This window comes from Diorhabda carinulata, chromosome 1, assembly GCF_026250575.1.
Source record: "Diorhabda carinulata isolate Delta chromosome 1, icDioCari1.1, whole genome shotgun sequence".
Taxonomy (NCBI): Eukaryota; Metazoa; Arthropoda; class Insecta; order Coleoptera; family Chrysomelidae; genus Diorhabda; species Diorhabda carinulata.
In genome coordinates, this window is record NC_079460.1 from 20,616,033 (window position 1) to 20,639,680 (window position 23,648).

Consider the following 23,648-nt stretch of genomic DNA (forward strand, 5'->3'; position numbering starts at 1 on the left):
TAGAGTAGTGGTTTTTGGTCTACTTCTCTTCTAGAGAACATTAGTTTTTACAAGCTTTTGTCTACAAATTGTAACAATTTTTTGACAATAAAGCATTTCTCTATGCATTTGGTTTTCACTGCAGATAAGCGAAAGCTCGAGTCTGGACCATTTTCAAGTATATTTATTTACGTGTGATTGTAAAATTTATTTCATTGTCAGATTCTTGCTTTTTATGTACATAACTAGATCATCTGTGCATACATTCTGACTTTTATGGTGATATATTTGATAGCTATCAGGAATAGAATTTGACTTTCTAGCCTTTAGTTGTTCATATCTGGTGTAATTGTTGATGTTGGGGATGTAAACGCATGTTTATTACCTACTATTCAATAAATAGGTGGTAAGGGATGAATTAAAACACAATTGACTACCTATTCCATTTATTAAAGCAAATGACCAGTTTACTGAAAATGTATAAACTTACAGAAAGTATAAATGCTTATATAATACTATGTTTCATTGGAACTACACTTAGAGTGTTCACTTAGGTGTAAATGGCACTTAGTTTGGTATCGCGCAGAGCCAGAAATGCAAAACATGGAATTAATCGAAGATTACTCAACTGAAACAGTACTAAATAGATGTAAATGTGAAATTACTGGAATGATTTCGATACACTACTAGAGAATTCGTACAAAAGGAAAATATTAACCAAAATACCTATTGCACAAAACCCTCAGAAAGAAAAAATAAATTAGTATTTTATACTAAACTGGTTAAACTATATTTTTATATATAAAAAATTTTGATCTAATTTTAACAAAATGATTTTGATAACACAACCGGGTGGGAAATTTAAAATTGGAATGTACGCGTTGCTCCAGTCAAGGTTACAAAGACATTCTTAAAAAATATATATAAATGTAAAGAAGTGTATATAAATCTATTATAGAAATAAATAAATTTGATAATATAAAGCCTTAGGACCTCGACTCTAATTTGAGTAAAAGAACATAATTGTATATTAGTAAAATAAAATTAAATAAACACGATTTGAGTATAGCGTTTCACCTTCTGCTCGGAATAGGAATGTTAATAAACATTATTAACAACACAAATGAAAGAAGGTGCATTGAAAGCAATGACCCTCGATATAGTAATTCATATTTGAACACAAACTGACTTGAAATAGGAAGTTACAACTTCCTTCTACAAATTTTTGTTGTATGTGTAAGTATACCAGTTTAAAAAAAATGTTTCATCAACATTACACCTCTACAAACACTAGAAAAAGTTTTGATTCTTATTTAGGACAACATGTAAGACTCACTATATATTTTTGTATAAAGAAGCCATAATAAAATTCAAAATTTTGTTGTACCCTAATAGTTATATATAGTATACACAAGTGTCAAAAAAGTGGAGTAACTGTCACGAATTACGTTATATACACTCTAACGACCGGTTTCATAATACCACCCCAACTGGCACTTTAACTAAAGATTTCTTTAGATTAAAGGACCCTTAAACTTGCTAAATTGAAGTGGTTCCATCGTAGATTTGAAACAGTCTCTCAAGTAAAAGCTCTTTTAAAACCTAGAAAGGAGGTTGACAATATTCTGTCCTTTTCCATTATAGCTTATTAGAAAAAGAAACAAAATTAAAAGTAGAAGTGAGTGTTTTGTATTTGCCAATTTTTCATTACAATTATTCCATTCAATAATTATTTTTATCATTTTTAATCGTACCTAATTATTAAAGGTTTAAATGATTGATACACCATTTTTATTTTTTCGACTTTCCTTGTTATAAAAATTTATTGTTTAATCTTCCTTTAGATGTATTATGAAACCGGCGTAACAGTGTATATGACAATTATCTTTGATCAGTAGTAAATACTACTGTTAACCTGTATTATTACATGGCGTTTCATGTAAAAATTATTTTCGAAAACTCCTGATTTGAGTCAATTAAATTTTTCGTAATAAATATAAATAAAGTAATAAAATTAGAAATATACAAAATTGTGTGAAAAAATAGAATGGTAACCTTTGTTTTCTATATAAAATATCGAGCAGAAGATGAAGTCTGAAATAAATGTAAATTTTTAAGTATTTACTGCCTGGCACTATCCATATTGGGTATATAATCGAGAGCCATAAGGCAAGCGAATACTGTCATCACCATCTTGGGTTTAACTTCTGTAATGTCTTCTGGAAGAGCATACACTCTAGCTCCTGCTTTACGCGACATGGAAATTGCATATTTTGCATTAGCCAGTTTTTCCTGTAAAAAAATATTTTTATTTAAAAAATCATACACAAAAATAAAATAATATTGAGATTTGGGGATTAACCAAGAAAAGTGTTCAACTTCACTTACAAATGAAATGTGGCATCAATACGAAGAAATGGAAAGTAATCATATTTTAGGCCCGTTTCAGAAAAGATCGGTGATCAGTGCTGAGTATCAAAGTATACAGCATCGCGTTGTTGTCGTTTTGTTTGTAAAAAAAATTATAGAAAAACAAAAAAAAATAAACGAAAATCCAGAAGGATATAGGTCAATACTCCATTAGTAAGCTTGCACCTGCAATTTTTGGTGGAATTTTCATATTCAAAAGACTAGAGAAGTGTTGACGTCACACCCGCCATTGTAAAGGCAGGTCAGGGATCCAAACAAACTGCATTGACAATCTCATATATGTTTAGTGTTTGTTAAAAAATATCTTCTGGTACAAAACACAACAATAAACTAAACAATTTTTAACCTACCTCACAAACTTTGTTTGGATCTATAATCTATAACAATATGACGTCACGCTCCGGTTGTCTATTGACGATAGAGGTGAAAAACTGAAGAGATTGTCGACTGGGGTCCTAAATAATATCAGAATATTCAGAAACAGAATTGGATAAAAATGATTGTGGATAATTTGAACAGTGTTAAGAAAAGTTACTGATGCAATTTCTTGGTGTTGTGTCTCATCAAGATTCACGAAATCGTGAAGCAATATTTCAGTCGCTTCATCTCAACTACATGGTTTTTGATTTTTTGCCGGAAAGTAGAAAAACCGCAAACCCCGGTAAGTTATCAAATACGCTGCTCATGATAATTGATAGTACAGTCATTTAAGGGGAATGACTAACTTTTGAAGTTCGGAAAACCATAGATAAATGAAACAACCCACTAGTCTACCAGGGTAGAAAGGATCATATCATATGGCAGATTCCATTAACCCGATCAGTTTCCGAACAACGATGATCATGATCCCGGTTAGTTTTCAAGCATTTGAGTCAACCCTATCATAGTTTCCGAAAAATCTTTGTGTAACACACGAAGTTTAGCTACAAGGAGTCCAAAAATATTGTTGAAAAAATGACTTCAAAATGAGGAAGCAGATTTTTTATCCTAAGAGCCCGCTACTTTTCCAGAAGTACTCTTTTAAATAATTAATCAATACGAAGTAGTTGTGTTGGCAAGCAGTTTTTTCTAATGCGCGTGGCATTATTTTCTATATAAAATTGAGAATTAGAAATAGATAAAGAAAAATATTTGAACAATAGTTGGAAACAGTTGGCATATCCTGAACACTTGCTAAGCTAGTCGCAGGAAAGAAAACTATAATCTGGGTATGTTATTGATGTACATCAATATTGTTCGGATAACTTGTATCTATCCTTCGTGGAGGAATGCTACAGCTTTTACAATGGCGTCTCCAATATGTTATGTCCAATGTCACTGTTTGTTTCGGTGCTTCAATGTGTATTCATTTACTAAATAAATATTTTGAGTACTCTACAAAACCCAGTTAATGATAGAAGGTTTTCAGTGAATGATTCTTCAGGTACAGAATCATAAGAAATTTTGACACACTTCAAGAATTCATCAACTGCTGAGAATTAAATGAACATTTCAAATTATGACACTATTCTGATGATTATAATCAACTAAGTATTTTTTTGAATTCGCATTATGCCATTTGATGTTTTGACTGTTCGTTTTTGTATGAACTGATGTATGGGAGCTCGCATTGTCGTGGTGGGGAATGATTCGTCTTCTGCGATTGATCATTCAGAATTGACCGTTGCTCTAATGAAATGGTAGAGACATGTCGTTATTCGGAAAAATTAGGCGACCAAGTGCTTCGTGCGCCAACAATTCTTCTAGATTTGGCTAGTCTTGGTCTCATAGACGTCTTTTGAAGCACGACACGAGTGATTGTCAAATTATGCGGTATCCAAAGCGAACAATTCTTTTTCACTGCCAAATATTCATACAATATTGAATGTATCCGCGTGGAATTATTGCCTCAATCTCACGGTATGTCACATGACGATCTTGCAATATCAGTTTACGCACAGCATCGATGTTTCTTGGCACAACAGGCAATTTTGGATGACCTTCACGAAATTCATCGTGTAGCGAAGTGCGACCTCGATTGAATTCGGGAAACCAACGAAACATGGTGGCTTGAGATGATGTTTCATCACCAAAAGTTAATCGACACATCGACGTCGAAAGAGGAATGTTTCAAGTATATGTAAACAATTCAAATAGCACTCGAATGACAACACTTTCTAAGTACGTTCACCATTAAAAATGTCAGATTTGACATATTCTCATCAGTGTTGCTATATCTCAAAACTCAAGTAGCAACCCTCGTATTTGGATTCTACTTTAAAAGTTGATAAAAATTCATCATATTATAGAGAGAACTAGTGATTCTTTTTTACCAAAATTAGTCGAAAATTGGTGATTAAAAGAGAAACATGATTGATTTGATATAATTAATTAATTACCATAAAAAAGTGAATGAATAGAACAAATTGAATGTTCAAATCGAAATAATAATAGATTGTGTCACATTATGTATTATCTACAGAGAATGAATATAATACCTCTTCAGTTGATCCTTGTTTAACAAGATCGTAATTAATAGCACCAGGTTTAATAGCATCAATAAGGTCGATAACAACTTTTCCATCAGATATGGAAGGGTCTTGAAAACTACGGATGGAAGACTTTTTACCGCCATTAGCGAGTTTACTGTTAACCCAACTGACAATTTCTTTTTCGACAATCGGACTACCAGAATCTGCTAGTTGTGCAAGAATTGACAAAGTGTAAGCTCTCATTAATTGCCAGATAAGTGCGAGGGTTAAAGTAACGTTGCCTTCATTGATATCTTGTCCACCGATTCCAACCAGAGAGAATTTTATTTCTTTGCCGAGTTCAACAGCGTAATTGCAATTTTCTAATTTTTCCATGAATTTTTTTCTTTCGTTGGTAAATTTGCGATGAACTCTGTTCCATTTCACAGTTCCTGGTTTAATTATATCATAGAGTTGGAAAACAACTAAACCGTCAGCGAGATCAGAGTAGAGCCAATTAACATGAGGCGAAACTCCCATGGAGTTAATCCAGTTTCTGTAAGCTGAAAACAAACACGTTAAATAATTATTTAAGGAAGTAAATTTCGAAAAAACATCACAATAGTAACTAATTGATAAAATTATCAGATTTATTGTATACTCACTTCTTTCCTCTCTGGTTTCTTCAATAGTTTCAAACTCATCTGTACCATTTTGATGGAGAGCCGGATGGTTATTGAATAAATTAGCTACAAAGGCCAAATTTAACTTGTAGACTCCATTGACGACATCCTGTGGAGTAACAAAAGCTCTGCATTTCAATTTAGCAGCTTGCTGCAACATAATTTCAGCTCTACTAATCAAATCTTTTTCATAGAGAGCTTCAGTAGTAACATCAGCGTCTACAGGTGCGATCTGTTTAAGAAGGTGAGTGTAGACTTCAGAATCGACAATGTCGCTTTGGAAGTTGGTAACACGTCGATGAGTTCCAGCTCTTTCTAGATGGTAGTTCACCCATCGAAGTAAGATTGCTTCTGGTGACAGCTTCATCAGGTCATCTATTTTCTCATCTTCTGATAGAAGAGTTGTCAAACCGGGGCAGTGCTCTAAAGTGATTTGGTTGAATAAACCTATTCTGATTATTTGCCAAAGAAGACCAAGAACTAAGTGAGGCGTTCCTTTTGATAAATTGTGAGCATCTATGTTGATTACATTACAACCAATCGCGGAAGCAGAAGATAAAGCGAGCGTAAGGTTTTCTAGTTTCCTGTATAGTGTTAATTTTTCTTTATTTATTGCTCTTTCGTCAATGGTATCTGGGCATGAATGATTGATTACTTTACTAGAAAAAAAATTAAGTTTCATATATAATATACCAGTAAACATTTAATGTATAATATTATACTTCCGTGGGTCAACTTACAACTTGCAAATAAATCAAAATAAATGAAAAATTGTGTATAATGAATCTAACATAATACTGGATAAGATGCATCTTACCACAATAAAATTCCATCTTTTACTTTCTCATACAGATATTTTCCTTCGGAGTCAATTGGCAATAGTTTTTTCAAATCGGGATCGTGTTGCAAATTAGAATTGATCCAATCAGAAAACGCCAGTTGTTCTTCAACTCTAACAGAATGTGTTGTGCCTTCATTTGAAGCCTCAGATGTGCCACCAAGATGTTGTAAGTTTTCACGTTTAGAAACAGCAGTACGGAATGTATTAGCTACTTCATTAGCCTTTAGATCACAGATAAGTTTTTCGAATTCTTCGAATGTCAATCTACCGTTTATTTTTGATTTGTTGGAATTTTTGTATTCTTCTTCAATAAGGCGAGATTGGTAACCAGCGATTTTAAGACCACACATTTCTAATGCTTCTCTGAGCTCCTTCAAATCTATGTGTCCATCTCCATTTTTATCGATCTAGAAAAGATAAAAATATATTGAAAACGTTCACGAGAAACAACGCAGAGTAAAACATTGATACTAGGAAAAGAATATCAGATTTTCCTGTAACCACATTTATTGGAAGTGGTGGCAACATCAGATTCACAGAAACCCGCAAATATTTGATAGAAATTATTTAATTTATGGTGGATGTGAAGATTGATGGGTTCCAAACGCAATTTTTTGTCTAGGAAAATATACCTACCTAAAATATACCTACAAATGACGCAACTCACATGAATAATTCAAGATAGGTATCTATCTGTCTATTTTTATGTATGATAACCGAGTTAATACAAGATTTTATTGTTCGTTCACTGTATAGAACAATAGAAAGGTTTGGAGTAGTCAAAAGCCCTATGTATTAAAGATTACATACCGTATTATAAGATTTTGATCTATAGGTTCCAATAAAATTTTGTTTTTAATAGAAGAATATCCTCTCAACAAATATCGTCGAAAATACGGTTGTAGGTTTTTCCATTTAGTCGGAAGGTCAAAGGTACAGTTTACAATCTGTTGTGAACTCTAGTGTGATTGAGAAAAATTTGGGAGGGCCGCGTAAACGCGAAAAATTGATCCCTTAACAAATAAAACATGAATATATAATTGTTTTGAATTATTCACAAACATTTACGTGAAAGTGGTGATGACATACTAGAATTAGTCAGTAGTACGCTCGGTGTTGAGAAATCTACGATTTACATATTACATTACTCAATTAGTCGTGTGATTGACACACAGATGGCGCTGCCATTGACAAATCCGTATGACGTTTATGAAGTATCAACATTCAGAAGACTATGTGTAAAATTTAATTAGATTTCGATAGAAAAAATGACAGCCATTTAAGTGAGGCTACTTTTGTTATTTTCAAAATAATGGTTTTAAAACAATTTCTTGTGTTAATTTATCATTGCTTCTTAATGAAAAAAAAACTGCTCCATCGAAAATAAGCATTTGTTATTGGTTTGCTGAATTTAAACTTGGTCGTACAAACACCGAAGATGGTGAAACTTCTGTCGTCTAATTGAGGTGGTTACTTCAGAAAACATCAAAAAATTCCCAAAATTAGTAATATCTAATCGTAAATTGAAATTGCATAAGATAATTGATGCCGTAAAGATATCAGAAGGCAGCGTGTTTACAATTATGCATGAACATTTGACCACGAGAAAGCTTTTTCAAAGTAGGTGCTGCGTTTACTCACAGTCGATCAAAAACAACAACGTGTAGATGATTAAGAGCAGGGTTTGGTCATGTTTACACGTGATAAATGAGATTGTTTGCGTTGCTATGTTACAATGGATGAAACATGGATCCATCACTTCACTTCGGAATCAAAACGATTATCATGTGAGTGGACTGCAGCCAGTGAACCACGTCCGAAGCGTCCAAATGCATAACAGTCAGCTGGGAAGGTTATGGCTCCAGTATTTCGGGATACGCATGGAATATTGTTCATCGAATATCTCCAAAAGAGAAAGACAATCAATAGTGAATACTACATATAGTTGTTGGATCGTTTCAATGCAAAAATCAATGAAAAACGGCCACATATATCGAAGAAAAAACCACTGTTTCCCCAAGACAATGCACCGATTCACAAGTCGATGGCAACGATGGCTAAATTGAACGATTCACACTTCGAATTGCTTCCTTATCCACCGTATTGTCCAGATCTGGCCCCCCAGTGACTACTGGCTATTCGCTGATCTTAAGAAATGTTCGTCGGTAAGAAATTGAGCTTAAATGAAGAAGCAATTGCTAAGTCTATTTTGAGGCAAAAAAACAATTCCTTCTACAAGCCCAACATCGAAAAATTTTTTTTTAGTGAGTCACACAACTTTTGAGTGGTGTGTGTTAGTTATTAAAGAATAGAAATGTGGCTAGTTTCAAACGGCACGTAAAGCTCCAGGAAAACCAGAATTTCAAATAGAAAATCATTTGGAAGAAAGATTCCAAAGAAAAGTTCATGCGTTCTCTTTTAGAAAAGAATTTCTGATAGTAGACAAAAGTTTTTTTCACCGTTAGAGATAATAAGGATTGCCCTGTACTGAGTTGAAGCTCACTTGGAAACTGTTAAAAGAAATAGATTCTCGCTAGAAAAAGCATTGTAGAAATTCTATTTCAATAGAAGATAAAAATGAAGTTTGTACAAGTTGAAGACGAGCTTTTTTAAATATATCTACTGGTCGTCATATCTAATACCACCAAATTTGATGGAATGAGCGAGCAAAAAGATTCCTTTTTTTGCTGTAAAGCAGTAATTCTCATAGTGGTCCAGGTGCACCCCCAGGGGTCCACGGGAAGCTCTACAGCAGGAGAGTACTTGATTTTCCATAGTTAGATCTGATTTTTCAACGAGTTGTAAATGTATCCACTAAAACTAGTTATAAGTATTTTGAATATGGTATACGAGGTGAAAAAGTTTGGGAACTTCTGCTCTAGAACGCAAAGAAAATTTTTCGACTTTATTTGCATATAGTAATCATTTTATGCGCGGTCGTAGGAAAATTCTTTCTCAAAATGTAGTACTGTTCCTGTTCTATTTACCAATGGTAGATGCTACAATTATAGACACGCGTGACCAACGCGAACTTAAAGCTCAGAAACAAAATTAAAGTAGACAAGATGTAACAATTCAAGATTTATGATAACAAACATTTTTGGTAATTATGCATACGTTTCAAATTCCAACAATATCATTTAAAGAAACCAAACTTTTCTAAGCCGGTACCACATGGTGTTTTAGTATGAAAAACAAAAGTTGCTAGTGTCATCTAGTTTAATCTGTTGTATGCTGTTACTTTTTGACATGTTTTCATTTCTTTAGATCTACGATCAATGTTCAGCCAACGTTGGAAAGTGAATAATGGCGCAAAAGTTGGAAGCATCGTGTAGTTGCAACACTGCATCCAGCCTTCCTTCCAATGTTCAGCCGTACGTTGGACGCATAGTACTGGCTTTATTCATTCTCATAATTCTGTCAAATAAGTTGATATTCTATATTTACATTTAATGAAAAAAATAATAACTTCCAACTTGTAATCTAGTCTATAAAAATATTTTATGTCGCCTTATTTATTCAAAGCGAAAGCAAAGTACGGATCTATTCGGTTATGGTTTAATTTTATATTTTGCAAGATATTTCTTAACAAAGGACATACTACACTAAATATATGGAGAGGTTTCACCAAATTTACGATCTTGTTTGAATCTAGTGTAAAAACCCAGAAGGAGTTTAATTAAGGAAAAAGATAAGTAATTAATGATTTTTCTAAATACTTAATTATTGTTTTATTAATATTTCACTTAACTTGGGCTCTTCTTATGAAATTAAATGATTTATGAATGACAGATTGAATTTAAATATTTTACTTACTTCAAATAACAATCAAATAATTACGGAAAATACAGTGATACGTATTCATGGAATTACAATGATTATTATTATAATCATTCAATCGAAACAACTGCTTTAAATAAATTCAATATATAATCAAAATTCGTTCGTTTCTCTGTTATATTAAAAAATCCAAACTCCAAGTATATGTATTAGTCTGATCAAATTAGACCAAAAAATAAGAGTGAAGCTACATATATTCCCATCAAGCTGAAAATCAGTAAAGTAGATATAATTAAAATTTGAAAGTTCCCAATCATTCCCGTGCATGGAAAAAACTTTATTCAAGGTCAAAGATCAGAAAAATGGGTTTTTCGCGATTTTCAGCAAAACGGTAAGTTTTATTATAAAAATATCTCAGACAAAAATTGAGGATCATAAAATTATCTACAAAAAACGTATGAATCCTTTTTTCCCTATTAGCCACCGTTTCTGAGATACAACGATTCAAAAAGTTGGAAAAATTCAATTCGTCATAATATGCAGAGTATGCCACGTATACACATCTCCAGAGTTGTAATATATGTAATTTTTCTATTGGCCATTGTAACTTACTTAAAATATAAAATATACATAAAAATATCAGGTAAAATAAAACCTGTCATTGTAACATAGTAATACACGCAATAACTGGCTGTGACACGAAATCTGCATTTTACATGAGGGGTAAAATATCAGTTTTCAAAATGTTTGAAAAACATGATTTAGTTCAATGTGCTGAAGTTTTTAAAAACAATAATTCAACTCGACAAGAAGTTATTACCAACGGCATTCGCTTTCTTCTGTCTATGTACGGAGATCCTAAAAAAACTACCTAGTTAGATAAGTATCGATATGCGTGTTAAAAATGCTAAAAGTGAAAAACAAGTTCAATTGGCTTGTCTTCCTTCAAACTCAGTTGCTGCTCATCAACATCTTTTTCGAGTATATTACCAAGTTCAAGTGTGGCTTGGTTATGAGCTAGAATCTACAGACTGGGTTTGGAAATTAGTTAACAATACATTAGAACCCGTTCATACAATCTGCGTCGGAAAAACTGCTGAGCACAATTCTTTGTAACTGCAAAAAGGGATGCAAAAAAGTCGGACTGTTTTGTTCTCTGACATGTACAATTGTCAAGACCAGTCGTGCTCTAATATTGAATCACCAACAGTGAAGGATCCGTTTGATTCCAACCAGGCAATTTACATGCAGTCAGAATGAAAAAGAACGAGAATTTGAAAATTACGACTCGGACGATTAAATATCTATTTTTAATTTAAATTGCTTTTATCTATTCAATCTCTGCTAATTTCCATTATTTTGCAATAGTTTCAAATTAAACTTGATCAAAACAGAACTGTGAAATAAACCTGAGGAAACCACGTTAAAAAAATAGATGGCGTAGAAACGTTTGCATATTATGACGATTACAACTTTTTGAATCACTATATCTCAGAAACGATGGCTCATAGAGAAAAAAGTATTAATACGTTTTTTGTGGATAATTTTATGATCTATAATTTTTGTCTGAGATATTTTTATGATAAAACTTATCGTTTAGCTGATAATCGCGAAAAATTCATTTCTCTGACCTTGAAAGTTTTTTCCATACACGGGAATTTCCAAATTCTATTTTTAATTATATTTTAAACAACTTTACTGATTTTCAGCTTTGTGGGAAATTTATGTAACTTCTAATGTCTAAATTGACCGGACTATTATTATTTCTAAGTATATTTCAATTTGAATATCTAAGATCATTCAATTAAAAATATGCATCTCTACGTAATCTTTTTTTCAACATCTAGCAATCTCAATTTTTTTCACGTACCTTCTTCAAGAGCCTCCATTACATTTTTCATATAAGATTAAGTGTTCGTACCTATACGAGAAGGCTTGTTCTGATTGTGACATTCATCTCATTGCATCAAATGTAGTAACAGCTTTGACATTTGACATATGACACTAGAGGAGTTTTCGGAAACTATGATCGGGTTAACCCAAGTATGATCTGAACGTTCGGAAAGTAATCAGGATCACGTTTACTGTTTTTCGAAATGGGATTGAGTTAATCGGGTCGCAGTTATTTGATATGATTCTTTCTATTGAAAAATCGCATATGGTTAGCTTAGTTTTAATTTGTACTACCGGAAAAATGCGATAAAATAATTTTACCCCTCAATTCAACCAACAAAAAATAGTCGGACGGGGTCAGATCAAGGTTATATGTTAGGTGTTCAGTCTCTGTGAGGGTAAATTCTTGTACAGCAGCCTTAGAAAGCAAAGCAACTCGGCTTATTTTGCTGCGCTTTTTTCGATAATTTTTTGATGCAACTGATCCAGGATCTTTTTGCAATCTTCTGCAAAGTCAAATGGACACATTTTGGAGAAATTTAGCATGTTTTATTCATATATCTATACATTTTTTTATAATATCTCTGCTGCGATTCGGTGTCACGACGTCGTATATGAAAAATTTTTGACATTCACGACACCATGACATTCAATTATTCATACAGTGCATTGTTGCGGGTTGCACGTCATGGTATTAGATGCCATGACATAAGATGTCATTGTCTGACTAATCCTGAAATGTTTGACGTTTTTATAGTATTAACAACAATTCTGGAAACAATGGTACACTTGTGATATTCAAGGACACGAAAAACGAATATTGACTCATGTTCGATATTTCACATAAAAATACTATAACATAATTATGCGTATATTCACGATAGCCAACACCTGCAATACTACGTGAATATTTACCATATTCCATTTGTCAATCATCACTTATCTGCGTAGAAAGTTTTTTGTTGTGAGTCAATTCTAATAGTTATAAATATTTTTTAAAATAACGGGTTATTATTATTACTTTTGCATTTTTTAGAAATTAGGTATGTTGAAGTGAAAGTCAAGATTATATTGGATTAGAAAAAAATTGTTATTTGCATTAATATATGAAAAATAAAGGAAAGCAAAATTAGAAAAATGGATTCAGAATTTTACAAATCACATATTTTCCAAAAAATTACTCAAAAAGTCTACTGAAACGAGAAAAATATTTTTAGAGACATAGAAAGTGTAGTACTATGTCGATGTATAAAAGAAAACAACATAAACGGCGCAATAGTTAAGAAAATGGAATAGGAGACATTCGAAGTAGAAAGACTACGGCAAGAAAGGAAATTATAGTCCGGTCAATTTAGACATAAGACAAATAACAAAAATTCCCGGAAAGCCAAATATTGGTAGAAAGTTGGGGTTTACCATTACAAATAAAGTTTTAAAAATCCACATCGATCCTAAAAAATTTATTTGGGGCAAAGGTGAAAATTTGAGGGTTTTTTTTGGATTCTTCTCGATAATGGTAAGTTTTATAGAAAGAAAACCTCGAACCAAAGTTGTAGATTTCAAAATACTCCACAAAAATGGACAAGTATAACTACTTATTTGTATTTGTGTCTCAAAACAAGCTCAAAATGTCGCAGATGTCCTCATAATTGAAACACCAATAGAAAAATTTATTGTACAAACACAACAATTGTAGTTGGTGAAGACTTACTGCAAGGACGTCAAACAACTAAATATTTGGAAGAGAAAACTTCGAATTAATGTCTCATTGTCGAAATACACCCGATTTATCATCTAATAACTTTTTCTTGTTCCCTAGTGTCAAACAAAAGATGCTCGGACACATCAAGAAGTTACTGAAGAATTTCGAAACTGTTGAGGGCGAATATTTCGAAAAACACTTTTTGGAAAACGAGGCAACCTTCTGATGTATGTATTCCATATAAATATCAAACCCGCCTTGTTTAATCATTCATATTAATATATCGAGTTCAAGGTGAATGGATAATGTTGAATGTAATCTAGTCTTCATCGCATTTCAAAACTTCAGATTACAGGATACTTGGTTCTGATAGCAATTCAAATTTGACAAGTTCAAGTACTTGTCTAAATTGGTGTGGTGCATGTCCACGCAACACAGCAGGTTTTTTGTTGATTAATTATGTACACTCATGTCCTAAAATAGTAACTCTGTTTATCAATTTCGGTATATTTTATGTCAATTTATAAATCCAAGGCAAGATATTTAATTCAAACGTGTATAGTGAATTAAATGATAGCGTATATGTATATATACGCTTAGAAACAATAATCCACCTTATTCTTATTTATTTAGATAACAATAATGCAAAATATTAAAGAAAATTGAATTTATCATAATTTTGTAATTAATAAAGTTTAAACTGGAGGTAGTTTAACATGAAACGGAGGATCCGAATCCAACTTTTTAAAATTTGTACAATATTAAGCGGCCCCTAGACAATCAATTTTATTGCGCAATCTTTTTGACAGTTTAGGGTTAATATTAAAGATTGCACAATGATTGAATAATAGTTTGAGTGAGTTTAATTTTCATTACACCATATTTTTCCATTGCATTGTGTAGGGTCAGTATTGCCTAATATTTTTTAGTCTGTTTCGTCTCAGCACTATGAAACTTCAAATCTTCCAGAATATTTACAGTCGCTAGATTCCGTAATGCTATTCAAAAACTGTTAAAAAGGGGTATTGCCTCCCTCATTATTGTATTTTTTTCTCAATCGATGGTATGACCAATTCTAGTAGATATTGAAACTGTTCCAAGTTCAGTCGTACAAAATTTTTGAAGTCTGCTCCCTCAGATATCATCTAATCTTTCAAAATATTTTCGTGAGTGTATTTCTACCTTTTCTTGTACCAATCTTTCGACCACCGACGTGTTCGTTTACCTTTAGCCACACGCAACACAACTAAAGCAGCAGCTAAATCTTGTTCTGACATGTTGCTTCACGCACAGTGCACACGGGGTTAAAATTATTCTTCGACTAAACACGAAAACAATATTGTGCAATTTAATTGATGGTTTGGATTCTAAATGCCTTTCAATCTTATTGTACAATGTTATTGTAGGGTCTAGGGGCCGCCTTATGAAGGGTTTTGAGAAAATTTTTGTAGAAAAGAAACTCATATCTGACGCAAATCACTAACCAGTTTGCAATGAATAACAACCTTTGTATTTGAATTGGGAAGTACAGACGGGGCAACTGGTTGCCGACCAGTCGGCAACGCGTTGGCAACCGGTTTAAAGAAACTCAACCTAATGATTCGCTGGTAACTTGAATCACCCGTCTCTCAAAGGTTTCAACCATCGAAGGTTATTTTGTTTTTAATCTGATCACGAGTTATTCACTTCGTAATTCGTTCTAATAAAATTACTGTCTACATTTTATTTATTTATCTTGTTCCTTGGAACTATATTTTGTTATGTAAAAAGCAAGAGGGTGAATCATTTTACACTATGTGGAGATGCATATGTCGAATTGCTCTCTTTGGTATTGAGTTGAACATCCTAAGGGTGTGGTTGAGAGTCGACCTCCAAATGTTTCTGGTCGACTCTGGATCGTCTATAAGTCGAATTGCTTCCTTCCGTATTGAGTCGAGTATCCTCATGGCATGCTTGGGGGTCGAGCTCAAAATGTGCGAGCAATATTCCGAAGATGGACGAATAGGATAGTTTGTTCATTTACAAAAGAAGTTTGGACTGGATTGTTTGGTTCGACACTGAGGTCATTCATTTTTTTATAGTTAAACTTGAAAAACGGATGGCACCTGTCCCTTTTGTTTTTTTAAATTTGTTGAGATATATATATAATAAATTATATTGTAGAAAATAAATTATACATAGGAGTCTGAAGCATTGTTTGATAAACGCGTGCAAGATGGATTTAAAGCAATCAAGTGATAATTTACAGTCGCTTTATTTATTAGATGTGATGCGACAAATAAAATCTGGATACATATCCTTTGAATTCTATATATTCTCTATAACAAAGTTGGGGAAAAAAATTTAAATCAAAGTTCGATCCCACAAAAACTCCAAATCATTTCATCTCTTATGACTATAACGAGTTGTGAGTAAAAATTTTCAATTTTCAATTTGTAAAGCAATTTTTGAAAAGCTTCAATAATCTACATGAAAATTCCATTTGCAATTTTCTTATTTTCCATTAATTGGAAAACTCATAGATTTTTTTACACAAATCACGAATTTTCCGAAGGTACTTCTTCCTAAAATCTCAAATTTCAAAATAATATTGACATTGGGATGTTGCTAAACAGAATTTTACGTATAATCTGAGGAAATTTGAAAACTGTACGTGCAATTTTCTTAATACTTTTCACGATCGCGAAGTTGCCATACGTGCTTTTTCATAATATTTGAGTATATTGCAAAATAATAGACAGTGCGACGTTGCCGTTATACATCGTATAATCTGATAAAATTTGAAAATTAAAGTTTTCATTATTGCCCACTAGTTGGAAAAGGAAAATTCAAAGATTTCTTATTCATATATACAAAAATCGCGAAGTAGCCGAATGTACTTCTTCCTGAGACCCGAAGACATTTCAATATAATACAGACATTTCGATGTTGCTAAACGGAACTTTTCATACAATCGTAGAAATGGAAAATTGTATATACAATTTATATATATATATATATATATATATATATATATATATATATATATATATATATATATATAAACGCGTTCTTCTTCATAGGATCTGAAGAAATTTCAAAATAATTTTGACATTGCGATGTTTCGAAATGGAATTTTTCATATAATCGGGAGAAAAATATAATTATACTTATTTATCCATACAATTTAAGCAACTTGTTATTTTAACAATGGGAAGTCGTCAAAAACGGTAGAATCCTTTTAGCAAAAATTAAATTTTTGTAAACTAGTGTAATAAATCAAAGGCATTTGCACGAATTTTTCTTATTTATGTATATTACTCCCATGACTAATAACTGACTCACGGTATTTTTATAAGTGAAATTCTGTGTCGCGGGAAAGTTTCGAACTGATTACCATACAGTAAGAAAAATAATATTCAATGGGTTATTAACCCATAGGGTGAGAAATTCTCGCGCGGTGCATTCACTGGTTATTATTTGAAAATAATCAAAGAACTAAATCTATAAACATTATCAGATCGGGGCTTTGACTCTCCTAACGGTTATATATTCAAATATAAACAACGGATTAGTCATGAAATAAACAAGTGTTGAAACATTTCCCATTATTTCGTAATGTTTTGTAAAAGTGCCTCCAGAATTTTCATATTTATATGGTTTCTAGTGCAGAAATGATAACAATTTTCGAAAAAAATTTTTAAATTTCTTATTTCTTAGACCTTTTGATATATTAATGCATCTAAATGTTCTTGATTTTAGGTCTATTCTGTTTTAAAATTAGTTTTTTTTGATAATTTTTAGAAGAAAGATAAAATTTGACGTTTCGACTTTTCTTTCTTTTATGATGTGGGAGATCTATTGATTAATATAATTACGCAAATTGTCAGTGTCAATGTCATAATTTGATAAAGACTTATAGAAAAGTCGAAACGTCAAATTTTACCTATCTTTTAAAAATTATTAAAAAAAAACTAATTTTAAAACAGAAGAGACCTACAATCAAGAACATTTAGTTGTATTAAAAAATTTTCATAGCCGTATGGACAACAATTACGATTACTAGTATTTCCAATTATACAGGATGTCCAAATCAATTTTCTAAATGGAATATCCCCTGTATATGATCACTTTTTAATTCTATGTGAGTCCTTCATTTTAGTTAAAATATTGTTTAGTTTAGTTAGATATTTCCAGTTTTATTTGTTTTGGAGTAGTAATATTTTAAAAGACATGACTTGATTTCAACCATAGGCAAATGTCATGAAACCCATCCTTCTGGCGTCGAGGATATATGCTCAAAAATATCCTCAATAGGACCATTCGCGAAGGATGTTTTGAAACGTTATTATTGACAAGTGGTGTTCCTTACATGAAGCGAAAATAAGAAGATGAAAATTACCACAGACTTCTTTTTCGTTTTTGTTAGTTGACTATCATTACTTTATTTACTGCAACATTGAATATCTGAGTTGTTGATTTCCCAAACTTTTTAACCACGATATTGTGCATCTCCTACTCATTATTTTGCCTTGCAGTACCAAGTGAAGAAGATCGTACTTTACAGGGTTGTGCATCACATGCCGAAGTATTCTAATTCACGTTTCTTTATCATTATCAACATTATGCCGATCAATATCTTCAAGTGCATACAAATCTCTTGTTCTTTTTGTTTGTCTTGACTATGTTTGTCAGCAAAGAGATCGAGAATGTTGTGACGATTGCTTTTCATTTTACTAGCCAACCAAGCAGAGCTCTTATTTCAACTTTGTCCGTTGGTCTTGCCGTTCTGTTCGTTTATGAGTAGTACTTCCTTTCAATCTCCATATTTGTATATGCTACCATATTTTCTATCACGCCATCTGTAATAACTAAATACCGTATTTCAGCTGCTACTGTCTTCTATTTATCTTCTCCTTTTACACCTAGCAGCTGAGTTATAATGCACATGTTCTGATGTTTGAACATTTTCCTAAATGTTTCTTCATTTGGTACCATGTTTTAATATGAAGCAAGGCTCACGATATCTTCTCAATACAAATACATTACATCCCTGTCAGATATGTCTTGTTCTGTATCAGAATTCTCATCTTGAATTTCGACAATATCTTCTTCAAGACTGCTGTCACTGTCATAAGCTTTTTTCAATTCCATCTGATTTAGCTTCATCCCAAAGATGCTGGAGCCCTTTCTGTTTGTCTTCATTACTTCCTGATGCCATATTCCTCAATTTTTGACTATATAAAGCTAACGTCAGTCTGTAGGACCGAGCACGTGTTAAAGGTAAAATCCGTTGCTGAGACCGAATTTACTCAAAACCTCGGACACGTTTGACACCATTTTTGGGAAAATTGTAAACTGTCTGTCTCTGTTAACTTCAGAAGGTTAAGAAGCACAAATACCAACCGTATCAAATTTAGCTGTATCAATATTTTTACGGCGATTATTTTTATCATAGAATAAGCTTTTGTTTATAGTCTCGATCAAGTCGCAGAGAAAGAAGATAAATCCACTTTCCACAAAAATGGTCTCGAGAATAGTCATAACTTTCACTATTATGACACTGAAAACAGGCATTTTTTCCATAATTTGGACAGTCAGAAGCGATGGAACGTGAATACGTTTGGGAGGATTATAAATAACCACGCAATAGGTTCATATTTTTTCAATGGATGATAATTTTTAAGATTCCCTCAAATATCAGAGCAAAAATGTTATCGCAATTTTAAATTAGCGGTAAGAAATTATGTAGATAGAAAATTGTCCAAAGGAGATCCATGCAGTTGGCCACCTAGATCACCAGATCTGACTTTTATGGATTTATTTTTATGCAGACACGTGAAAAATACTATGTATAGTACTCCATCGACTTAAAAAGACACCAGGCACTTTATACAACATTATTAAGGAGAAAAATAATTATTTTTGGTATTGACAACTCCAGAGCGTCAAGAGATAGGTACAGGTCCTATGATAGAGAGCTAAAAGTACTATTAAATGTATAGAAAATAAACAGCTCGTTCCATTTGAATTTGAGAGGAAAACAAATATTACAATTGCTAGTTAAGGGTATTCTAAATCACTTTTGTTGGGTACTCTTCTAAGCTAATTTTGCCGCAAAAAAATGGATTCTCTAAAGAACGACATAACTCAGGTACATGAAAACTAATTTCCCATGTAAAGTTCGAGCATATGCTCAAATATAGAGCGTTCCAGTAAAAAAATCGAATTAATGATTTGTTTAAATACTTTTGTAATATCCTGTACATTTGAAAATAATACATATAATAAAATTGATTACTTAGCACACCAATACTTATCGTCTGCCCATCATAATTCCCCGATTTAATACCTAATGATTTGTGACGTAAATGTTATTACTTAGTAATAATTTACAGATTAAGTTAATCCACCTCCCTTATCATATATCCATCAGGATTTAAACATTAATTGATAAAAAATGTGACAATGAAAATTTGTAAGTTATAATTAAAATTCAAGTCTAGACTAGAAGGTGAAGAAAAATTTACACTACCAGGCAAAAGTTTTTGACCACCCTATAATTTACATGGTACTTCTTCTTACGACGCCGTCTCCCTACGGAGGTTGGCGAAGCATGTATGCAAATACATCAGCACATACATGGTACACAACAAATAAAAACAATTCGATCGGTTTTGTCCCTACGTCCTTATGTTAAAAGTAGGATACGTTGAAGAATTTTTTTCACATTTTATCAAATCGCTCTCGTATAAATATATAAAAATACGTTGGATATTAGTTTTCTAACTATAAATTCATATATCCGTCATTATGCCTAAAACGTTTTTAGAAAATGACAAGTCTGATGTATTCACATTCCAACGATCTTCTGTCCTCACATTTTAATACTTCCATATAAAGTAGGTTATTATTTTGACCGTAGCTGTAGTAATAGTGGAACATGGTCAACATTCAATATTTTGGTAAAATCATTAATCGCCTTGAGCTAAAGACACGCCTCATTCTTTACTAAACTATCAGAGCCGGCCTAAGCAAGTACGAAATATTTTGAAAAATTTCGAAAATGTGCTATTGGAATTTCATTTACAAAACTTGAATGTAATAATGATTAGAAATTATCCAAAGTCATGGATTTTATTTCATTACTTTTATCAAAAATGATGTCATTGAAGCATTATATTGGTAAGTAGTATAATTTACCTTTTTTTATCATCAGCTCACCGTTTTATAGTAAGTAATATTAAGTATTATTAAAGAGTAGATATTTGCCAGAAATCCGTACAATTAATCAGAAATTATCTAGTTCTAGCTCTAGATTTTAAAATTCAACGCTAAATCCATACATAAATCTTACATCAAGTCATGTGGTACGGATTTCACAGTAAATAAAATTTTATCACATCCTATACACTCGTGAGCAAAAAAATCGACTAAACTCGTACGCTCGCGGTCAAAAGTCTAGTAAAAAATATGTAACTACCATTATTTTTCTGATTTTAGCATGTTAAAGCCATCGGTCTTAGCTTCATGAGTAATCTATGTTATTGAGCGCGGTTTTGGAGGCTAGTGCAGGATATCTAGCCTGAACTTCATCCCATGCCAGTCCAGTCCAACTTGATCCCCTGAAATTTCTTCCAACAAGGTTTTTTTGTTTCCATTGGAATACCCGCACAAACCATCCAGGAGCCTCTTTCAAAATCCACATTTTCCTCTAAGAAGAGAACAGAGCCTCATTGTTTATCAGTCCATATAAAAGTATTCTCAGGCAAATCGTAGATAAGCTGTTCGGTGGGTTGGTGCTAATTTGGGGCCAGTAACCTTGTGACTCAAGTTCAGCTGTCGTTAGCCTTTTTCCAATTCCCCACCCACGCGTTTCCCTGAGCTTTTGTTAGACTTAAACACCAATGAGGGTTCGATTTCTCAGAGATGTGCTGATTATGAATCGTCCCTTGACGAAATAAGGTGATTGCTTAAGCAACTTTATCACTTGTTGTGTCCATTTGCAGGTATCGGTGGCTAACTGAAAGTGGGTACATAACCTAAAAGTGTCAGTTTCACCTAATATTAATACCATTAGCTTCAAGATATTACTAATAAAAATAAAATTTCAGGAATAGTTTTTTTGCCAATGACTTGCGATTGTTGGGGTATCGCCTGAAACGATTTTACTTGTTCTTTCCAGTTTTAGTTTTGGAACGGGATTTCGTATTTCATCACATGTTTCATATAGTTTTCGGGTCATTATTATAGAGATAACTTCTCATTATTCACTTTTCCAACTACTATTTCTTTATGAAGTATAACGTTTAATCGATTGTATTATGGGGTTTATTTCCATATAACTAGAGACGGTTAGTCATTTGTATTATAGGATTTTGAAACACAAAAGTTACATGAATTATTTTAATTAATCAGAGATCTGTGACAGATAAGAACTCGGTTGTGTAAAGAGAGACGAAATCTTGGAATTGTTTATTAACAAATACCATATAATCAAATCACGTCTAGAGCACGAAATTTCTTCTGAAATCAGAGAATATTTAAAGCGAAAAACGATAATATTTGGTCGTTAGTACCATCACAACAAAATTAGGTACAGTATTTCACCTTTTCAACTTCCTAGCTGATTATAAGTTAGTCAGTTAACGACAAAATTTTAATATAGGATGTCATTCACCGAATGATAATAACACGGACACAGGAATTTAGGTTCAATATTTTTTTAACAAATCTCGTATATTACATAAAATAAATATTTAAGTTTACACTAAGCTTAATTCTAAAAAGCGTATATCTTTTCAAAACTTTTCCAAAATGAAATGTATTAAGTCAAAATGTTGATGATCCCTTCTTGTGAAATTAACGAGTTATTTCCTTTATTGGAAACAAAGAACCTCGAAATTCCTACTAATTTTTGATTATTTATTTAAATAAAAAGACACAGAAATTTATACCATGTCAGTTAAAACTCACTAATAAAGTATTTTACAAAGCAGTTCTCAAAACCGCCCTTGAAGTTAGAAAGCCCTGAGTTGTAAATGTGTGCCCAACTTATATAATCCAATTAAAAGTATTTATTTCAAAAATACATGTTGCAATTAGATAATTCGTAAAAATTATAGTTAATTGCGTACACAACAAAATGCAAACTACCTAGTTAATAAGAAAGTATAGGTTATGTTCTCCGATATTAAATTTTAGAATGTACCCATAATATTTTCAAAAGACGTCAAATGTCAATGGCAATATTTACTGGAAAAACACACAAAGCAGTTATTATTAATTAATTATTAATATTATTAATAATATATAATTTTTGTACTCAAAGTTATTTTTGTTTGAATCAAACGAAAGGCAAAACAACTAAGTATAAACACAGTATCCTCTACCCAAACTTGTCTTTGGCCAACATATATCCTACATAGTGCCGAACTGCATGTGTAAAAGCCTCCAAATCGATCAGAAAGTCAGGATTCAACTCCGGAACTTGCTCTAAGTCAGCGTGATAAAGTATCTGAAGATAGTGACCCAAGTTATGAACCGTCAGCTCCAAAATAACTGTACTTATTAACCTAAAGTGATTCTAACGATTTAGTACGTGATTTGAATACGTCTAAAAAACAGACTGAACTTTTGGAATCTAGATTCATCAACTGGAATTCACGTTCTCCTATCTCCTTATACTTTTTAGATAGAGAAATGCTTTGTGCTAAAAAAATTTTACAATTTGTAAACAACTTGTAAAAAACTGAGAAATAAACATATAAATAACTAAATAAAGACACAAATAAAACGAAATCTGAATAAGAAGTATACACGAGAAAACTACAATGAATAACGAAATTACCGGCAGTGAGCTCTCTTTTGTAGTTTGAAGATTCGCCCAAATTGACTCGCACCACACGTAC

At 32.3% G+C, this 23,648-nt stretch overlaps 1 protein-coding gene across 1 annotated transcript in view; it reads right to left on the reverse strand.

Moving 5' to 3' along the window:
* Window positions 1–408: 408 nt before the first annotated feature.
* LOC130898168 (plastin-2) overlaps window positions 409–23,648 on the reverse strand; it is a 28,838-nt gene continuing 5,598 nt past the window's right edge. The window contains exons 2-5 of the mRNA XM_057807250.1: window positions 6,360–6,790; window positions 5,525–6,201; window positions 4,887–5,422; window positions 409–2,271 (exon numbers count right to left, since the gene is read on the reverse strand). Coding sequence (XP_057663233.1) covers window positions 2,101–2,271; window positions 4,887–5,422; window positions 5,525–6,201; window positions 6,360–6,790 — 1,815 coding nt within the window. The 3' untranslated portion in view covers window positions 409–2,100. The remainder of the gene's footprint in view (window positions 2,272–4,886; window positions 5,423–5,524; window positions 6,202–6,359; window positions 6,791–23,648) is intronic.